We start from the raw sequence: 20,526 nt of genomic DNA, 5'->3' as shown, positions 1-20,526 counted from the left end.
AATTTGCTTCTATTTTCACAGACATATTTTGCATCTCAACTAAACTGTAAAATGAGACCATCTGGAAGGATTACACAGTACAATATTTGACATATATTATAACAACACACTATCTAAGACCAGACTTTGTATTCACACAGCTTAGTGATAAATCTAAGCACATTTGATGCTATTGGAGGTATAGGTTGGCAGATTTTCTCACAGTACCTACTCCCTTAATGAATTCTACATAGTAATAAATACAAAAGAACAAAAGAAATTAATCCAGTGGTAAGTATTTCTGTATATGGGAAAGAACACTTTCACAATCTACCTGTCTAATACCGCACATAAAACTCTGAGTATCAGAATTTTGGTAACCTTTTAAAAACATTTTTCAGAAATACATTGCAAAGCAAAGACTAGAAAAGCCAAACATACTTTTAATTAACTTAGAGGTATCCGCATATTAAGAGACAAGACAACCAACACATAATTTCTTCCAGAACTAGTATTACAGAGTATATATGAATGCCATACTTAGTGTTACAAAGGCTTTTTCTCCTTCAAATTATAGCATAAAATTTCTAACATCTGAAAAACTTAGTTTCAGGTCTAGACTATTAGATCTTTAAAAGAAGCCCTTCTCCTCATACCTACACATCACCAATTTGTTATATGTCCTGTGTACAAAGTAACAAACAGATATTTTGGTGGCTAGATAGAAGTGAAATTTCAAATAAATAAATAGCAACACTGAATGAAAAGAATTTACAAGTTCCTTCAACGACTAGAGATGTGCTAAGTGTTTTCCTATTAAAAAATTCTGTGAATAGAAATACACATTAACATTAGTTCCTTGAGGCAGAGATCAGTAATTATTGCTGCCAAGGTTCACTATACTGTAATTTCTCTATGTGGTAAAGAAGCCAATTCCACATTCTGGTTTCATAGAGAAGTTCGTATTTACTTTATGTAATAAAGCATCCTGGCTTTTGTGAATTAGTAAAGCTTTAGCCTGATATTCAACTTTTGGATCTAATTACACATTTTGTGGGATAAAAAGAATGGTAAAGTTACAGAGGAAAAGAAAAGAAACTTCCTCTATAATTCATTACAGTTCCTGTTTAGGTAGCAAAGAACAAAGAAAAAAGCTCTGCTTCTAAATAGACCTGGATAGGAGGCACTGATCACAACACAAAAAAGGCTCACACAGGATCATAGTATTTTCTATTTCTATCTAGTTTGAACCAAATTTTTATGTATTCACATTACATTTTCAAATCATATAGCTATATAGTTGTAAGTGCTAAGTTTGGAGGTCTGCAAGTTGGCTTCATATCCATTAATTACTTCTGCGAAGTTCACACACATTTAATTGAGAATCCTGTGTTGGCAGATCTACTATTTGGAGGTTTCAGCAGCACCTTTGTCTCATCAACACAACCCCTGGCATGACCTCAGGCCAGGTTTACTATCTACAGGGTATGCTGCCAACATGCTTGCCCCAGTACATATCTGTGACAAGACACTGGCATGCAAACATGACCAAAATACCACAAAAAAGCCTACATAGTTTCCAGTTCCCTGTTATTTTTCCTGACAAATACATACAAGATAACAGCTGCATTCTCATTTGGATTTTCATATTCCAGTCCTTTCACAGGACAGCCTTCCACTCCTTTTTGGTTTTATTTCTCAGTACCCAGATGTATTAGCACATTCTCACACATCCAGCTGAGTGGCAACTTTCATGATGCTTACTTTAACAGATACCTTACCAAAGCTTTTATTCTAACAATCCTCCCAGCACTGTCTGCACTTGAATACGTGTTATTTTTTAAATGCAAAAGGGAGCTGCTCACATATAAATGCACAAACATCCAAAACTGTAATTCCTAATTACAAATTAGTGGAAATTTTAAGTTTTAGTGTTGATATATTATATTCCAGGACTGTCCAGAATCTCTGATAATGCAGGCAGGCAATCCTACACCTATATGCAAGAAATTATCCTATCCCTGCTTGGAAAGGAAGTACCACTGTCCCCTGAGGCTCGTGCTGGATCACTGAAAAGATGATTATCAAGAATTCTTTCAAGGAAAAGAATTCTTCTACTACTGCTCTCAGTGGTTCACAAAGCCCTGCAAGAAAGCACTCCCGGTTTTTTATAATCTGCACTCTGACAGAAAACAGACTGGATGTGGACTCTCAACTGCCATCTTCTACTCTTTGGGAACCCACACAGTGAGAAGACTCAGATGATGTTTCTGACATCCCCCATACGGTCCACAGGTAGAAGGTTTGGTGGATGCTTTCCAAAACCTTGATCATGACTGCTCAGAGTGGACTTACTTGCCCCAAACTGGTCATACTAAACTCCAGTAGCTGAAAATCATTCTCTCAAACACAGCTGTAGGCATACCTATTTCACCTATGTATGTGGTTTCATGGTTCTGCTAAATCAGATTTGTCTACCATGGTCCAGAATCCCTGGTTAATTGGGGGCTAAATAATTATTTTATACATACATATATATATATGTATTAAAAAATTATTAGAATTATGAAGACTCCCAGAAATTCAATACCGCTGTTCTCTTCCTCATATGACAAGACATGCAAAAGACTAAAACCATTTTCTTCTGGAATGTCTTCCCAGACACACAATTACATGGCTCCGTTCTCTTCTCTCAGACTGATAAACAACTTGAAGTCACCAGAGTTCACTTGCAGATGTGCAAAAGCAAAATAATCAGAAAACATAAGAGAGGGTTGCTTCATGTGATGCCACATGTAACAGCAGCGTGTTAAAGTTATCCATGCAAGGTACAGTGTGGTATTACACATATGGGTCCACTCTGAACTCTGTCTAGAAACCAATGGAGTGTGCAATATCCTTCTTAAGGGTAGTTTTAAAGCACAGGCCTAATGGGGATGTCCATGCTGGGAACCAGACTAGATCCAATCCAAAGCAAAACTCCTAAAGCACAAAGAGAGTAGCTACAGCATCCTTAGCAACAACTGCTTTCATCTACTCACCTGCTTCCACTACTTATTAATGCAGACAAAGCAAAAAAAAAAAAAAATCTTTATCCATTCAAAAGTACTTAAAAATTAAAAAAAGTAAGTACAAACCCAAATGCACTTAATTTCACTGTGAACAGCAATTATAACTGCACAGCACTGTACAGGAATTTTCTGCATGCTTGTCACAGGCAAAATTTTTCAAGTTCGTGAATTTTACTTAATTAAATTTATTCTCAATTACGAAAGCTTGAATTACTAATTCACATATTGAGAAACAAGAAAATAGTAAAAAAAAAACCCCAAAAACCAACAAACCCCCACAAAAAAACATTTGTCTTCCTCTTTGTCAGTCTCAACTTCCCTTCATACTCCTCTCTCTTGCCCTTCAGTCTCCTTGGTTTTGACATTATGCTATACACAGGCCCTTCAGTAGGGTGACAGGTGGTGCAGGGAAAAAGGGTTAGTGCAGAGTAGCTTCCTCTTTTTGCCTTTCATTGTTTCTTACTCCTTTCTCCTGCTTTAGTATGGGTCCTTCACCAGCCAAAATCCCCTCAGGGACTGTACCTGTCGAGCACGGATACCTCCATGGGGTCCCTTCAGAGGTGCACATCCTCCTGTGTTTTCTTTTGTGTGTCCTCACATGTCTGCTCCTGTCTTTCCTTTCACACCTACTCTGTTATATTCCCCTGCATCTCCATTTGTGCACTGTTTTGTGTCTCCTACATCACCTTTGTGCCTCCTTTTGTATCTTCTTCAGTGCCTCCTTACATCTCCTGGATCTCCACTTCTGCTTCCTGACATGTTTTCCTCAAAGTTTCCTCCTCTGCTCTGGTGTCTCCTGTCCCTAGCAGCTATCAACCATTCTTAAATGTTTCCAGAGTGCCATGTGCTATTCTGTTTGGTTGCAATGCCAGTTGTGCACTCAGTGGGTTCAAACTTCCCTTTCTGGAGATGGCTGGAAACAGCTCAGCACAGAGCAGTCCAGTCCATGATCTCCTCTCAAAGAAACCAGCTCTGCAGCCACACCCCCAATCCCTCCTCCCCGCTACCAAACACCTGCCATTTATGCAAAACACAATTCTAGAGGTGAAGAAAAACAGAAAAAAAGATTATTTTCTAAAGCTCAGCCATAATGATCCATGGAGCAAATCACATAAATGGACATTGGCAGAAAACACCCTTGTCAGCAGTAGTTTATAAACATAAATAACACAGTTTTATGCAATTAATTGCTTCTTAAGAGCTACTTACACACACATTAATATTAGTAAGAGATGAATGCATTCCTCAATAACAGCTAATAAGATCATAAGTATATGTTTTGTTACATATACCAGTCCCAGAATTTGAATTATGGAGGAGTCAACTACATATTTCTGAAAATAATTAAATCTGACTTACCATAACAGAATTAAGTTTCTGTTTCACCTTTTGCATTCTCATTGATTCCCTTGCAACACTGACAAATTGATCTGCTGGAGTCATCGCTGAATTTTTTTGCACAGGAATTTCAGAAAAACTGCTTAAGAACTGCGGCCCTCTTAGCGAAGCTGTTTTAAATGATGAACTGAGATCTTTTACAAGTTCAGCTTCCTGTTGCGCAGCTGCAGAAATAACCAATATTATTGTATCAGAGGAAGCCTTACTTTGCCATGAGAAAAAGAAATAATTGAATCATCACTGTCATTTTGACATCTATGTCTTGAGTCAAACACCACCTGTATGTGTACTAATGGTGATAGAGGGAAAACCTGAAAATCACATGAAATTTTCCCCAGACTACCCCATTTCCCCCCTAACTTGTCCCCACGCAACCTCTCCGCCCCATTATCTTGTGTCCAGTTCCTATCACACACAAGTGATATTTTTTTATTGCTTATACACAATAGTGAACTTCATACAAAAATACGAGGGGGGAAGAGAAAGGAGAGTTTTCCAACACAAGTAAGTTATATATCTGCCACTGAATTCAGCTGTTTTACAAGGTACATTTTACATTTATTCTAGGCTCGTTCAAGTGAGCTTATTATACTTCAGTAAAATTTCAGAGGTTGCTAGACATATATACAGACACAGGAGGCATTATTAGGAGGTAGCCTGCTACAGAATAGAATACTTTTGATGAAAGTTGTGCTCACTGTCACTTAAACAAATTGGTGAACTTCAAGTTTTTGTGCTGTGGCCTCAAGCCAATGAAGGTTATAATTCTTCATGCAAGTTTTGCACAGGATACACATGAAAGTATTGGTGTATGTAAAATGCTTACTTAAAAGCTGTGACAGTGACTAAAATTAATATTACTATATGATTAACTCTTTCAACACTAAGGCAATACGATTATCATCTGAAAGCAAAGTGTGTGTACTTTTAACCAAAAAAGGAATAAAAATGTTAGTAACATACAATGTACAAAAGACCACAACCTATGCAAAAATTTATGGTTATCTGTAACTTAGTTAAGCAGTCAGATGATACATATAACTACTAGTGCAATATCTGCATGATCTCTAAATACACACACATATAATATATATATAACTACCCTATTAGCTTTTGAAAGACTCCCTGTCTGCTGAAGATTTAAAAAAAAAAAAAAAAAAAAAGATCAAATCTTTCACCCAGAGTATTTTCCACTGCTCTCTAGAATTCAGATATCTTACTGTGCTGACATTTAGCACTGAATATTGACTGTAAAGTCATTCAACTTTATTTTCCTGTACAAGCCAACCAGTTCAACAGACAAATAACCTAAACTGAAATTTGAGATGAGTAATCTTGTTAGTTCATGTTATTTAAAATGCAAATGTATAAAGACAGGATTAACTTTACAAATCTATGTTCTCTACAAATATAAACCAAATCAAAACCTGACAGATATGCAAAATCTATTGCATAATTCATATTAATATTATCTACTTTCTAGATGCAATGTGACATCTGAAATTACATCCTTAATTGAAAAAAATGATACTGGTAAAGCTTATAAAATACAAGAAATGTCTTCAAAGGAGAGTCCAACTTTTATTTTGTATCTTAAAAATTAAAAGCTAGTATTATCTTCAACATAGGGAATAAACACGTATCTCATCGAGTCACACCACAGGTGTACCATCTGTTTAAGAAAACCATGTGTACTGTCCCATATAGATGTTCTTATATATATATAAACACATTCCTATACAGCTCCTTAATATTAGTGTGTAACATACACAATACAAAATAATGAGTTTTGCATTAGCTATTTATTAATTTTCAGAGAGATACTATTTTCTGGCTCCATAATCCACCTCAGTAGTAAAAAGGGCTTCAAATGTTTCTATGACACTTCCCATATACATTAAGGGGCTATAAGAATTACTCAGGATTACATGTAACACCACATTTCAACTTGAGGTGACAAGGAACATCCAGTAACTGGCAAGGCCAAAGCCCCTTCTCAAGCAGGGTCGCCTAGAACAGGTTGCTCTGGTTCATGTCTGGTGGAGTTTTGATATCCCACAGAACAAATATACATATTATAATTAAATTTCTGTTTTCTTTTTCCTTCAAAAGAAGTACAAATACTAGCAAATCACTTCTAAAATACTTACAGGTTTGTATCAATAAAATTGGTACTGTACCTTTATAATCATAGATGTATACAAGTATTGGTTGATTTTGACCAAAGGCACAAAATGACACCATGTGTTCATGTGGATGAAAGGCAACATCACGAAGTGGACATGTAAAGGAAAGTTCAGAGTATATGGCCACTTGATCTCCTACAGGAATGAAATACATTTATTAATACCATGGAACCATTGTTGATGCTACAATATAACAGATGGTTAGAGCGTATGTTAAAATAGTACAGTGACTACCATTGCAAATAAGTATTCTTCAGTCCATTTCCTTATTGAAAACTACTATTTAACATATGACATAAAAAAGTGCATGCTTTGAAGTTATTTGACAAGTTAGAAAAGTGCTTTTGTAACAGCTGCAGGAAACCCCAAAGGATGCATCAGGTTAGCCGAGTTCTCTTTTGATACCCACGTTCTGGAAAGGTGGCGTTCCACAGTATTTGTTCGTGCTTGCAGTTTGCAGATAGCTATCTAACTTAGTTGTGGATTTCAGTTATATAATACTGACACTAGTAATGAAAGTTGATAATAAATTATTAAAAAAAAAATACATAAAATTTGCTTGCCAGCTGATTGCATTATGAATGCAAGTACCCTATGTAAACAGAATCAAAGCCCAATGAAAACACGCTAACAAAATTTCTCCCTTCTTTTACTTTTTTTTTTTTAAAGTTTTCAGACAAAATATGTAGTGGCATAGATGCAAGATAATATAGTTGGAAATGTAGCAAGAAATTGAAAAAACTTTCACCTTCTACTTCTAAAATATTTACTTTTTCCACTTTAAAAATTATTTAGATTTTAACTGGAGACAGAACATTTTGTCTTCAAAACAAAAAAAGCGTATTCTACTACCTTTCACTGTTATTTTTACCTCACTGTACAATGAAGATGACAAACTCTTTATCTTACACTAGCTTAACACTTTTCCAGAAAGACTTTGGTAGCTTTTTTTCAACTACTTGGACTGGGGAATAATTCAAGCAGAAGCCTTATATACCAAGGGCCAAAAATAATCAGTCTCCGATCACTCTTGGGAAACAGATTAAGCTGTTTTCAACAAAAGGCTAATTCTCAAATCCAAAAATATAAAATAAAGACTGATTTGACTTGAAATATTTTTGCGCATTCCGCTTTAAGACCTTCATCCACGTGTGAAAATTGCAGTACACAAAAAGCTGAACTTAAAGGATAGCATTTTCTGCTGACTATTACAAATGGTAACTCTGCCTATTAATTTCTTCAAGAGAATTAAATATTACAGCTTAACAATAACTATTTAAAAGGCTTCAGGATTTAACAGTATCTTACTGAAGTTTCATTCCATATCAGAAATGCATCAATACAGCTTACAAAACCATTTCCCCCTCAGTCTTGATAACCTGACTTAAGATCAGAAAATCATTAGTTACCTGTTTCTGGATTCCAAACATAAGCCTTTCCATCTTCACTTCCAGAAAACAGGAACGTACCACATGGTGTTAAGGTGCTGTGAATCTTTTCTCTGTAATTTGTGGCACCGATGTATTTCTTTGTAGCCAAGCTAAAGATAAAGAAGAGTTTGAAAATTTAGCAGATACTTTCAGAATAGACAATCTAACATTTTGTATGTCATTCCTCTTCTCTACTCCTTAGAAAAATCAATACACCTTGTATCCCAAATACATATGCAAGCGCTTCCCTTTTGCATAATGCATTATTTACCTTTCCTTTTCCCTGGCTTTCATAATACATCTCAAATTATATATGCAAGTGTACAACCTTGTCTTTCAATAGAAAATGAAAATACTTAGATCTAGAGAATGGATATAGATGTAGTAATTTGCATCTTCTCAATGTAAATTTTCTTGCAAAAAAAAAAATGGGGAAATTGGCACTATTACTCTAAGCTCTGCCAAAAAAAGTTTTCATTATGCTTCCTGAGCTCGGTTACACCCCAGTAGTGCTCTGTTTGTCCAGTAGCTCTCTCTAGCTCTTCAGACTCATGTCTGCTTAGCTAGAAAACCAGCAGCAGAATCAACAAATTTTAGTCATCAACTTTAACATAAGTAATATTATTGTGCTACCTAGGTATCCTAATAATTTTTCAGTGAAACACTGCTAGTCAGTATAGTAACAATGACCTACTAATGAATAAGTAATGTCAAACAACTTGTAGGCATCAAAGATGAAAATCTGCAAAAAGGATTTCAAGTAGTATAAGCCAGCTTGTCAAATATGACGCACAGCTTGGAAAAAGATAGGCAAAATGAAGACTAACACATCAGTAATACAATAATGCAAAATTCAAGGGAAGAAGAATAGCCAAAGGCCAGAAAAGATCACAAAGACAATAAACAGTAATTTTTCAAAAGTGTTACTGCATAAACAGTGGAGGTATGCTGAGAAAGGTGCAATGCAGTTAATATGACAGCAAAATAATTTTGACACTATTCTGAATAAACATAGCTGAGTTACAATTCTATTTGTCAGACAAGAGAAAAGGATAATTTAATGATCACAGAGCAAGACCATATTAGCCCAAATAAGAACATTAGCTACGTGAATAATAAAGATGGTATCTCTGAGATGTCACAAAGAAGAGCTCTGCAAGATGTAAAACTAACCTGCATATGAAGCCCTAAAGAAAGGTCTGAACTAAAACCAAATCCCTGATCACATACCTGAGTGACAGGAGAACAGCATTATCCAAAAAGATCAAAAAAGCAAGTTGAAAGTTAAGAACAACTAGTTGTCAATCAAAGTGAATTGTGTTGCTCTGTGACCTCCACCCCCTCTTTTCTCATGCAGGGAATGAACAGATAATGCTGACGTGTAAAATTATCAGTGCTGGGTATCTGACCCTGTGGTTTATTGATAAGACTTAAGCCAATGTAACTGTGGGCTGCGGTCAAAGCACCAGTCCAGCTGCTGTCCTCTCCACCCTTATTTTCCCAGGCTCTCCCTCATTTCTTCTCTAATGTTTGGAGAGCTATCAGATGAGTTAGATCAGACAGTGGATTAAAATGAAAATTAATCATTTGTATTTGCCGGCTGATTTTCAGTCGGATCAGTTCACTGATCTGACTTACGCTGCATCAAAAGATCTTTAGAGTTGATAAAAAAGAAATGCTAGGAATACATGGCCAAAGGTGTAGGAGATAGAAGGAGATGGCGTGTTCTACAGATAATCTGGCTTAAAAATTGTGAAATTGCACACCATGTTAACCAATTCTTAGAGATTAGTATGAACCTCTAATTTTCTCTCTCAAAGTGAAAATTCATACTTTTTAGAAGTTACTTTAGAAGTTTTAGAATTTTTTAGAAGAACACTATCTGCTTCAAAAGCTGCTTTCCTGTTAATCCACCAACTCTGTTTTTTGATTAAGTGGATATCTTAGCCTTCTAGCATGCTCATTATAAATTACCATTTATAGTAAAAGATGAAGAATACACTATGAAACTGGAAAGCCTTCAGCTAGGTCAAACATCCAATCCAGTATTTACATGAAAGATTTCCTGAGAGAGTATATGCATGTACAACAGTATGTTCTAAAAGAATGTAGTTTCTCATGCTATGAGAGCTTTAAGAGGTATTTCCCCCCAGGTAAATTCATATAGAATACCAGGTTAGACCTTTGGTTTTCTGCCTGACAAGGTGAGGAAAGCCATGAAATTAAGGATGAATCATTTAGGGTAAGTATTCATATTTTTAATGTGACTTTCTGGAACCAAATTTTCTGATGCATTTTATCAAGGTTTGTAACTGATAGGAAAAAGACTCTTTTCAGCTTCACCCAGTAAAATGACCTCAACAACTTCAGTAATTCTGTGCTTCTGCTCAGTTTTTATTGTAGTTTCATAGAATCACAGGATGGTTTAGGTTGGAAGGATACTTAAAGATCATACAGTTTCAACCCCCCTGTATGGGCGACCATTAAAAAAGAGAACAAAATTAATCAAAAGCTAAGTTCAAAATATCTCAACAGCTGCTTAATATCCCAGAACATGAACATCACTGCACATTTCAGTACTTATGATGATGATCTTTATTCCATTCCACCAAAATAAATTAATGTACAAGTAAATATTATGATTTCCAAGTTCTTTTCATAACCATATTGCATTTTTAAAAGTTAATTCAGTCTTCAGGAGATTAGTGTCTTCTCCTTCATGCCACCTTAAACTCCCAAGTCATCTATTAATTTCTGGATACTCTGTTCTAAACAATTTACCTACTATTACAGATTTTTGTCTGTAATACAGCAATCTTTTGAAACAATTTCCTAACCCTAATATAACTACCCTTCATTATTAGGACATCTTTCCTCTCCACAACTATGCATTTAATAGTTATATGGCACTTTCTCTCCCCAAGTACATTTGAAAACAAAAAGGAAATGCACATTTGTTACCAAAAATCTACTTACATTCTGAGATCCATGATTCTCAGAGTATTGTCTTTGGCATGGATTAATAAACGCCTTCCATTTGGATGGACTTCCAAATGATTTATTGGTGTGCCTTTAATATCATTTTCTTTTATTTCCTACAGAAAGAGGGAAAATATATTTTAAAAAAATCTAACTTTGTGTTTAAAACTCATGTTTTTACACATTATTAATTTTCCTCTTGCATTTCTATTTTTCTGCACATTTTATTCTATATGATTAAGGAAGAGGTTTGTTCCTATACTAACAACATTATATACTAGCAATCCACTTCTCTCAAGCACCAGGCAGATTCCACTGTGACTGAAATTCTGATATACAGCTGAAGACAAAAATGCTGATTGAACATTAGGCCTCAAAGGTATGAAAAAAGGTGAATTTTAAAGCCTGTGATCTATTAAATTGTTATCTCAATTAACAAATCTAACGCATCAGCATTTAACTGTTAACACAGTAGTATTAAGCACCAGACATTTTTGTTTTATATATTAAAAAACTGAAGTTGACAAGTTAAAAATTCTGAGTCAGTGAATTACAGCATGCTCTATCAGCTCCTTTGTACCATTATTTAAGTAAATTACACCTTTTCATTTGAATGAAAATTATTGTATATAAAAAAAAAATTACTTCAGATTACTGTATTTGGAACACTTCACACAAAAATCACACTGCTAGTTTAAGCAACTTTTTAATTAATAAGGATTACCTTATTAATCCTCCAGTGCTGAAACTGGTGATGAGAACTTCCTGTGACAGATGTATCCCAAACTATTATCAGTCCTGAACTATCTCCTGAAAACATGTGGAGTCCTGTGAAATAATAACGTCTTGTAAGTAGAATACCACAAAAAAGAACAAATACAGAAAAGGATGCATGAACAAGAAACAATTTTTTCTATTACTTTTGTAAATAGGTGCACACCAGTTCTTTCCTCTTTTGCTATGATACACTCATTGAAACTACACATTGCTTATACTTCATGACTGAAGATGATACCATCAATTTGGATTCAGAATGAATCAGATATTGTGAATATTAAGTTTTATCATTTTTTTCTCTCATATTCTAGAACCAGCAAAAACCAAGCATTTATAGCTCAATGATCTTCACATGAGAGTGTAATATCTACCTGTACAATCACTGAGGGCACCTTGAACAGAAACACAGTCCAACAGTTGTTCTTAATTTAAACACAAATACTTATTTTTCTATAAAAATGCAATTCTTCCTTTTTTGTAGGAACCAGAACAAGTCAAACACTTCCAAGCACCTAACTCATTCACTCATCTTCAACTCTTTCCACCTTTCACTTGTACATGGGAGTAACTCTTTCTCACTTGCTTTCAGCTGTTAATCTCCCAGTTAACATTATTTGTAGTGGTCAAAACTGTGTCCTTTTCTCTCAGTTATTTCATATTTGTTGTCAATGTTGAAAAGTTCATTGCCTTCCTGCTTCTTCAGTCTAGCATTAAAATTCTCACAATTAACCACTGGTACATAATTTTCTTTATCTTTGTAATGTGTTGATAACACAATGACAATACAGTGGCGCCATCTTTGCTACTCTTGTGATCATGCAATCTCTTCTGTTCCGAGACTTCTCTAGATTTCCTGCTTCTGCTTTTAAGCTCACATATAATTCTTCCACATAGAAAAATTCTAGCCAAACCTGACTTTTTTCCAACTTACCTCTCTACATTAAGTCCCTGGCTTTCCACCTTGTCTCCTTTGAAAATTAGCATCTATATGTTCTGCTAATTTTGACTGCACTATGTACAAAACGTTTGCTAATAATAGTTAGTTATAGGGACAATGCCAACTAAAATATGACCAAAATCTGCCAAGTCATCACTGCCTGATCACTACACATTCATTCACCTGGCCTTTTTACACTTACATTTTCTGATTACTCTCAATTTGTACAAGGACTATACATCCCCTTGTGCTTGCCCAGATAAGGCATTGTACTAACATATAAACTGTAAACACACAGCTAAAACTATTCTATTCTATTACAGGTTTTCATACTGCCTCTAGGAAATAAAGCAACCTAGTAGCACTCAAGTTGGCCTTCAACTGAAAAGAAGGCTACTTGAAAAAGTCCTAAGAACAAACCTTCTGCATCAAAACAAAGTGTATTGATGAAACTTCTGTGACCATCAAGCTCCTGTAGCAGCTGCCCATGGATTTCTTCCACATCTGCATTCCAGATTCTAATCACTGAGTCGTAACATCCTGTCACGACCACCGAGTCAGCAACTGGATGGTACTTTGCAGCATAAACAAATGAAGGATGAGGAAAAAGTCGTGCTGCAGATGTTGCCTGAATTTCTATTTTCCACATTCTGAAAGGAAAGGATATTAAGGGTATCAACTGTATAGGGCAATCACATGCACAGGTGTAACTGATGCTTCATTTTGTGTTGGTGGTTCTAGAAGCAAATGCTGGCAAATAATTAGCACAGCCTGTTTATCCTATTAATTTGCTCCACCTATTTTTAATCCTTTAATATGGTACTTTCTAACAAAAATGAAGACACATTTACTACTTTACACAGTACTCTGTCTCCAAAGTAAATTCATGACCACTCACACATTTAACGGACATTTGGCACATTTTAAAACACACAAAAATTCCATGTAATGAATCAGTTTCTTTCAGAAATGAAAAACTATTACTAAGGTCTTCTGGGGTATCACTCATTTACAGAAAAAGTACAAAGAGGTGGCAGAACAAAAAACCAACAAAGGAACATTTAGGAACACGTAATAAAACCTCAGAAAACTTTAAAAGTACAATTACAAATGACAGTGACAGTGATCTCAAGGATGTTTCCTTCAAATAAATACAGTTCTTACTATTCATCTCTTTCTTACCCTTCACCACCCATAACTGTAAGATCAGATTTTTGTTAGGAAGCATTTTTTGTTTGATGCTATACATGGACCTTTCCCCAAATATGAGTCCATAAAGAATGGAATGGTGCCTGGATCATGAAATATAGGTAGGCAGCATATTTCAGAGAATGCTTTGTTACAATGTGGTATTAAATTGTTTGAGTGCCACCTTTCCAGGTGGGGGGGACTTCTTCTGGTGGCTAGTGAAGAATTCTAAGCTCACTCTGAGGTGAGTTCATTACAAAACTGTAATCCCTTAGAGTGCAGTACAAATAACCTACAAATTAACATGCAAAGGTCACAAGGAGTCAACCTATCTTTTAGAATGGTTTTGCTCTAACACCATAAAGGTTAACTTATTGCTCACAAATATTGTGGGACTAAATCTTGGGAGGACTTCAGAGTAACGTATAAAACATTATATAAAGAATTTAATCAAGATCACTAATTTTACTTCAAAGTCCCTTCAAAATCAGCCTGATAGATGATCTAAGTAATATACTGATATTAACTTTAAAGCTATGAAGTGCCTTCTGGTCCTCATCCTTAAATTCTGTTATGTTTCAATGGCAAAACACTCCCAATATGAAAGGAAAAAAGATGAAACTACTTGCCTAAAGTGAGACTTTTTAAGGAACTTAAGGGAACAGGTAGTAAATACAGGAAGAAAGAACTTACACAGTTACTACACAAAGTACACAGAAAAGGAGGAAGACCACTACTGTTTCAACTTGCTGCCACAAATTCAAGAATTGAGGAACAGCTGGGTCTTCTTATGGGTAACATAAAGGAGTGAAATTGATATTAAATTAAATATTTAAAAAGTAACATTTAATCTGCTTTTCAAAGAACGAGAAAATGGGATAAGCTCTCAAAACACTTTTTATGCATACATACAAGCAACCAAAAAAACCCAAACACAACACAACTAAAGCCAGAAAACCAACAAAAAACAGTTCCAGACATACAATATATCATATACCATTTAACAGTTCTTCTGGCACTTTAATTATGTAACTGCCTGTAGAATTACTGAATTGCATAACAGAAACAACAGATAGCCATCTGAAGAGCTAAAAAAAAAAAAAAAAAAAAAGCAAAAAAAAAAAGCCTTATGAAAACATATGAAGTTGTTCATATTAGCAGTATGCAGTGTCACCAGCTGTATTTTTTTATTTTTCTTCAGGTCTGGGAATTTTGCTTTCAAGGCTCAAACACTATTGAGATTTTAACATTAACACTGCACCGAAGCACACTTCCTAATTGTAGAGGAAAATGCGTACATATTCAACCTTGAAAATAATGCTATCAAATTTCACTTGCAGCAAATTAAGTTGAATTATTTGACTAAGTATAAATAAAAACTAAACAAACCCCAAACAAACAACCTAAAAAAAAATGCATATATAGGTGCAGGGTGGAAAATTTATACACATACCATGATTCTTAAATTTTTAATTTCCTGCTTTCTGTTAAAATTTGAAAGTTTAATATGGCATTCCTAATGAGGCAATTTCTCAAAGGACAGAATTTTTCAGCTGTCCTAGTGACTTCTTGAAATATAAAGCCTTTTGGGTTTTACTGCACTGCAGATTTAGATACTGTAGTTTTAGGAAAAAGCTTTGGTCTGAAATACCAAATACCATATACAGTAGAAACCAATACAGCATAAGTTAGTAACTCCATAACATTTTTTATATTCCAGATTAAGTCACACTGCAATCAATCTTTAACTAAAATACCATATCACAGTTTGTAATAAACTGGAAATAAAACTGGACCACTTTGTTGGGTTTTTTTTCATGCTTCCTATGCTATCTCCCAGAACATCATCATACTGACCTGACAGTGCCATCAGAGGATGCAGTAAGAAGATATTGGTTGTCTTTTGACCAACAAAGATCATAGACTATGTTAAGGTGACCATAAAATTCTCTCAGAAGCTGTCCAGAAGGAATTTCATACACTAGTGAAGTTTAAATAGAAAAATAAAAATTTTGTAAGAATTTACCATCAATTCATGCAATTATTAGTGTAAAATTCTGTCTAATCTTAGGCTGAGTTTCAGCTAGCATAAATCAACTCATTTTCTTTATCTTCTCATTTTCAGAGAACAAGATTAAATAGTTGCTAGATATGCAGGGACAGCAAGCATATACTTCCATCTAGTGGTTTATGGGTATTATAAGTGTCTTAACCCCTAAGAAACAGCCTACTCACATGAAATTTTTAGATCCAGATCAGGATTATAATTTGTTTAATGGTTATTTGGATTTTGATGATTACCTGACAAATGTTTGAAGTATATTAACTCAGAGAAAATTTTCTGGGAGTATGCAATACAGTAATCTAGATTTACTGTTCCTTGTGTTTAAACATTTACTTTATGTACACTTAAAATATCTTTCTCTCCCAAACTCAAAACTCTTACGCAGGGCTTAAGAATTATGCAGTTGATGGTGCTGTGAAGCAGAAGCCCCAAGTATGAGTATAAGTGGTATTTGTAGTTCCAACTAAGGGGACCCATGGAAGACTGCAGCCTCCAGTAGTTATGCAGAGAGATGACAGTATTCCAGTTATTTAACTTTTACAACAGGTCAGGAGAAAAGCTTAAACAAAAAACTTTGGGGGTAGGGGCCAGAAAAGTTAGTGCATTTAAAACTTTCTTATCAGAATGTATGTTTTAGTATGTCCATTCAACCTCTGCACAAAAATACCACAATTTTGTAGCACTAAATTGTATATACATTACAATGTATGCAGAGAGACAGTTCCAGCCCTGTTAATACAGAAAGATCATTTCCATTGATGCTCTCTAATGAGAAGAACAATTTGCAAAACACATTTACATACGAAACCTCTAAAAACACAGAATTTAAAAATACATCTTTTGTCCTTTAATTTCAAGCTGCACAAATTATTAGGAAAAAAACCCCAAACGTATTTTAAACTTACAAACAATGGGATAGCCATTCCTTCCTGCACATGCTGCTGCCAGGGTTCTCCCATCATGAGAGAAACGTATACAGAAACAGCCCATATCTCCACCTCGCAGTGAAAGCAGATGCTTGTTCGGGATGCGGCAAGCCTGGCTTTTCAGGAAAGAATTGGGATTACACAGCCAGGAATATTAACTACCCAATGCTCAAGACACATTCTTAGTTCCTGTCATGTAAGTTTTAAAAAGCTAGTAACATCCTAAGGGAATTTAAAGGGGAATAAATAAAGAAATAAATCTTATCGTCAACTGAAACAGTTCTGCTGCATAGCTTAAAACACGTCCAGTTTGCATATTCTTTTATACCCCATTACATTACCCCATTTTAAAAATCTAAGAAAATTTAACTCTTAAGACATACTTAATAATGACTATCATCAACAGTAAAAGATGTAGAGTAAATCAAGCTTCCTTAAAGAGTCTAAGCACAACTTCCAGTAACTTAATGATTGCAGTATGAGCTCAGAAGACTAACTACAGGCACTCAAACCTCTGGTCTTCCAAATCACCTTTAGCATTCCTCATCAGTATTTTAATTTCTCATTTTTAAAAAAACAACTGGAGAGAAAACACTTCAGAAAAATGCACAGGTATTTTAGCCACCCTTCCTCTCTTCCAAAATATTTTCTTTACACCCATGAGGTTTTCTCCAGAACTAAATTAGAAGTTAAATGAATTTCAATAATTAATTTCAAATTAATAATTTGAAATATTCAGAGTAGTTACGTAATAGTTTAACCTAAACCTGACTTACCTTTTTCAATGAAAAAAGGAACATTAACTCATATGCATTTAGAAGTATACAAACAGAAAATACAATATGCTGTTCATTTCAGAATAAGTGTAACCACGTATTATTATAAACTATATATGTACTTAAGCCTTCCTAAGCCTTTTTACCTCTCTAAAATAAGATACTACAATGTTGAAACACTAATTCAACACAGAATAAACTTCTATTTATAGGTTATGTAACTACAATTCACATAAAAAATAATATTCATGTATCCATTAACTCATAATTGTATAGAACATTTTGTAAAAAGTAACATATCACCCATCTGTAGATATGGAGAAATATATAAATACACTGATTCTTAAAAAAGTTAATTTAGCTTTAAAGGTAAACTACTAATTGAAATGTGTGAAAAGGAAATAATAATTTTGAGTATTCATTTTTAAACAAGCGTATCTGCTTTATTAGTCTTTGGCAAATAGGCATGGCACATCATGCTACCTACAAAATGAAACAAGGAAACATACTTCCACTCAAGGTGAAATCTGAGAACTGTTTTCCCTGTCTTACTTCCACTACATGATTAGCCATATTCCTTCTTATTATTACAGAATTCTGGAAATAAAAATACCTGGCTGTTCTGAGAAAAAAATTAGTAGAACAACCATATTTTGTAAGAAGCTAAGCATCCTGTACTTTTTTTTTAACCTTGTTTTTCAGGGTGGTTTTTTTGTTTGTTTGTTTTTTGTTTTTGTTTTTGTTTTTTTTAATTTGCTCTAATGAATTACTTGCTTACTATTACTTATTGCAAAAAAACTGAAATTGCATAAAACAGAAATACAGGAGGTCTTTAAATAATTTTTTTTTTAAAAACGAAGAAACCACTTCACCTGTCCAGGTATTCTCGTCCATCTAAGAGATTGCTTTTGCTCCTCTGCAAAGGGTTCACATGATTTCTTAGATCCCTCTCCCTGGGGCTCACTTGTTGCACTATTTTGCTCCTGCTGAATGGCTATCGTAGAGCGGAAATAAGGAGCAACCTTAAGGCAAACAAAACAAAGTATCAGGAAAAAATATTTTTGAAATTCACAGTGGAATATGTGACAATATTAAAAGGTACTTTTAATTTAAAATGCATTTCTTAATAAAAAAGGATTATCAATCTTCAGCAAAGTTTTCTGCCTGTCAATGGCAAAATATGTACACCTGTTTTTCTTAGAAAGCTAAGAAGGGCAGAGTTTGGAAGACATATCTTAACATACTAAGTTTTAAAAATAGCTAGTTATGTACTGGTTATTTTATTTACTGTATATAAGTACCGCTTTTACATACATGCACACATAGACACAGTCTAGCTAGTTACTAGCTCTTACAGAAACATCTGCTTATCTGTAAATATATTTATATAAATTATAAATTTAACTTACTTGATCTGGCAATTTTATGCCTCTTACAGTTACGTATAAAGTCGATGGGTAACGATTTCTAGGACATTTTGCCCACCAGTCATAAACCTCAACAACCTTTGAATGTGACTTCATCCTTGGAGGTGGGTAATATAATTGCAGACGAAGCTTTCCATCAACATTTAGAACTCCATTTGCACCTACAAGCTTAAAGTGTGATTAAAAATAGGGAAAAAAAGTGTTAACACAAGTCATAAAAGTCATTGATTACTTCTAGTATCTTAAAATCCACTTTTCATTGGGGAAATATGCTATCCCAAAAAGTGGTAATGACACAAATATGTAATAAATGGCAGCTTAGTTTTGAAACATGCTGCATACACACAACAGTAATGTCCTGTATGTGAGAAGACCTCTACAATAACACTTTTGTTTGTTTGCTTTTTAATTACTACTTGCTGGAATCATCCAAAGGGCTATCAATCCCCAAAAGCCTCATCCAAATCCAACCATTTGAACATTGGAGCAAAGGATGTTGGTAAGGTCTTGACCCAGACCAGAAGATACAGCAAAGCAGCAGCTATTCCAACTTGAGAGGACATTGAGCTCTCCGAACTCAGATAGAAATTGGTGCTTATGCTCTTCATTTTGTGTGCACCTGCTACCATTAACACTGACCACTGTTTATCATCACATTTTTACTTCAACTGATACAGACAAAAGGACAATGCAGCCAGATGCACTAGGAATGAAAAGCAGGCTACAATTTTATTTTTATTTATGAGCTGGAAATTTCATCCTTCTCTTTGTTCACAAGTAGGCTGTGCTGAATAACTGGATGCACAGTTTCCACCAACTATACACTGACACAGGATACAAGTCTTCTCATTCCTGTAGATTCATCTCGGGAAAAGCTCAGAAGAGACTCTGTGTGTAATGATATGGAGATCCCTCCCCTTCCCCTGAGCTAATGTCCATTATCCTCTCCTGTATTTCTTATGTTGTGGACTGCTCAGTGGCTGTCAAGATCCACCATCTATGGGGGTAGGTGTTAATGAACAAATCTCAGGAAAATTATCACATATAATACCTTGCCAGTCCTCAAAGGCCAAATTGGCACATACAGGCATCTCCTAAAGGGGTAAAAAGGTACATGGCATGCTGGCTAAATTATTTGTCTATCACTGCTGCAACATTTCAAATTCTACAATTAAAAACTGGCAGACATATAATCAGGCTGGCAAGTTCTTTTCAAAGCCTGGCCAACTGAAAATGCCCCTATAATACATAGCAACTGAGATACAGAAATTAGGGGATTTGTCGCATCCTTTCCACACACTCTCATGGACACACAAACCCCCAGTATCTTCTGTACTTCATAAACAAAAGAAAAAATCTTACATTCTACACTTTTACACATAAAGAA

The 20,526-nt window shown here is 34.9% G+C and overlaps 1 protein-coding gene across 1 annotated transcript in view; it reads right to left on the bottom strand.

Annotated features, from left to right (window-relative positions):
• Window positions 1-20,526, bottom strand: part of AHI1 (Abelson helper integration site 1) — an 87,895-nt gene that overhangs the window by 50,506 nt on the left and 16,863 nt on the right. The window contains exons 9-18 of the mRNA XM_071740848.1: window positions 19,122-19,307; window positions 18,585-18,734; window positions 16,916-17,048; window positions 15,803-15,926; window positions 13,178-13,407; window positions 11,768-11,871; window positions 11,041-11,159; window positions 8,044-8,174; window positions 6,629-6,769; window positions 4,410-4,612 (exon numbers count right to left, since the gene is read on the bottom strand). Of these exons, the coding sequence (XP_071596949.1) occupies window positions 4,410-4,612; window positions 6,629-6,769; window positions 8,044-8,174; window positions 11,041-11,159; window positions 11,768-11,871; window positions 13,178-13,407; window positions 15,803-15,926; window positions 16,916-17,048; window positions 18,585-18,734; window positions 19,122-19,307 (1,521 nt within the window). The remainder of the gene's footprint in view (window positions 1-4,409; window positions 4,613-6,628; window positions 6,770-8,043; window positions 8,175-11,040; window positions 11,160-11,767; window positions 11,872-13,177; window positions 13,408-15,802; window positions 15,927-16,915; window positions 17,049-18,584; window positions 18,735-19,121; window positions 19,308-20,526) is intronic.

Source organism: Heliangelus exortis, chromosome 3 (assembly GCF_036169615.1).
Source record: "Heliangelus exortis chromosome 3, bHelExo1.hap1, whole genome shotgun sequence".
NCBI classification, from domain to species: Eukaryota; Metazoa; Chordata; class Aves; order Apodiformes; family Trochilidae; genus Heliangelus; species Heliangelus exortis.
The sequence above is the reverse complement of the archived record's forward strand: the minus strand, read 5'-3'. Positions and strand labels throughout refer to the sequence as shown.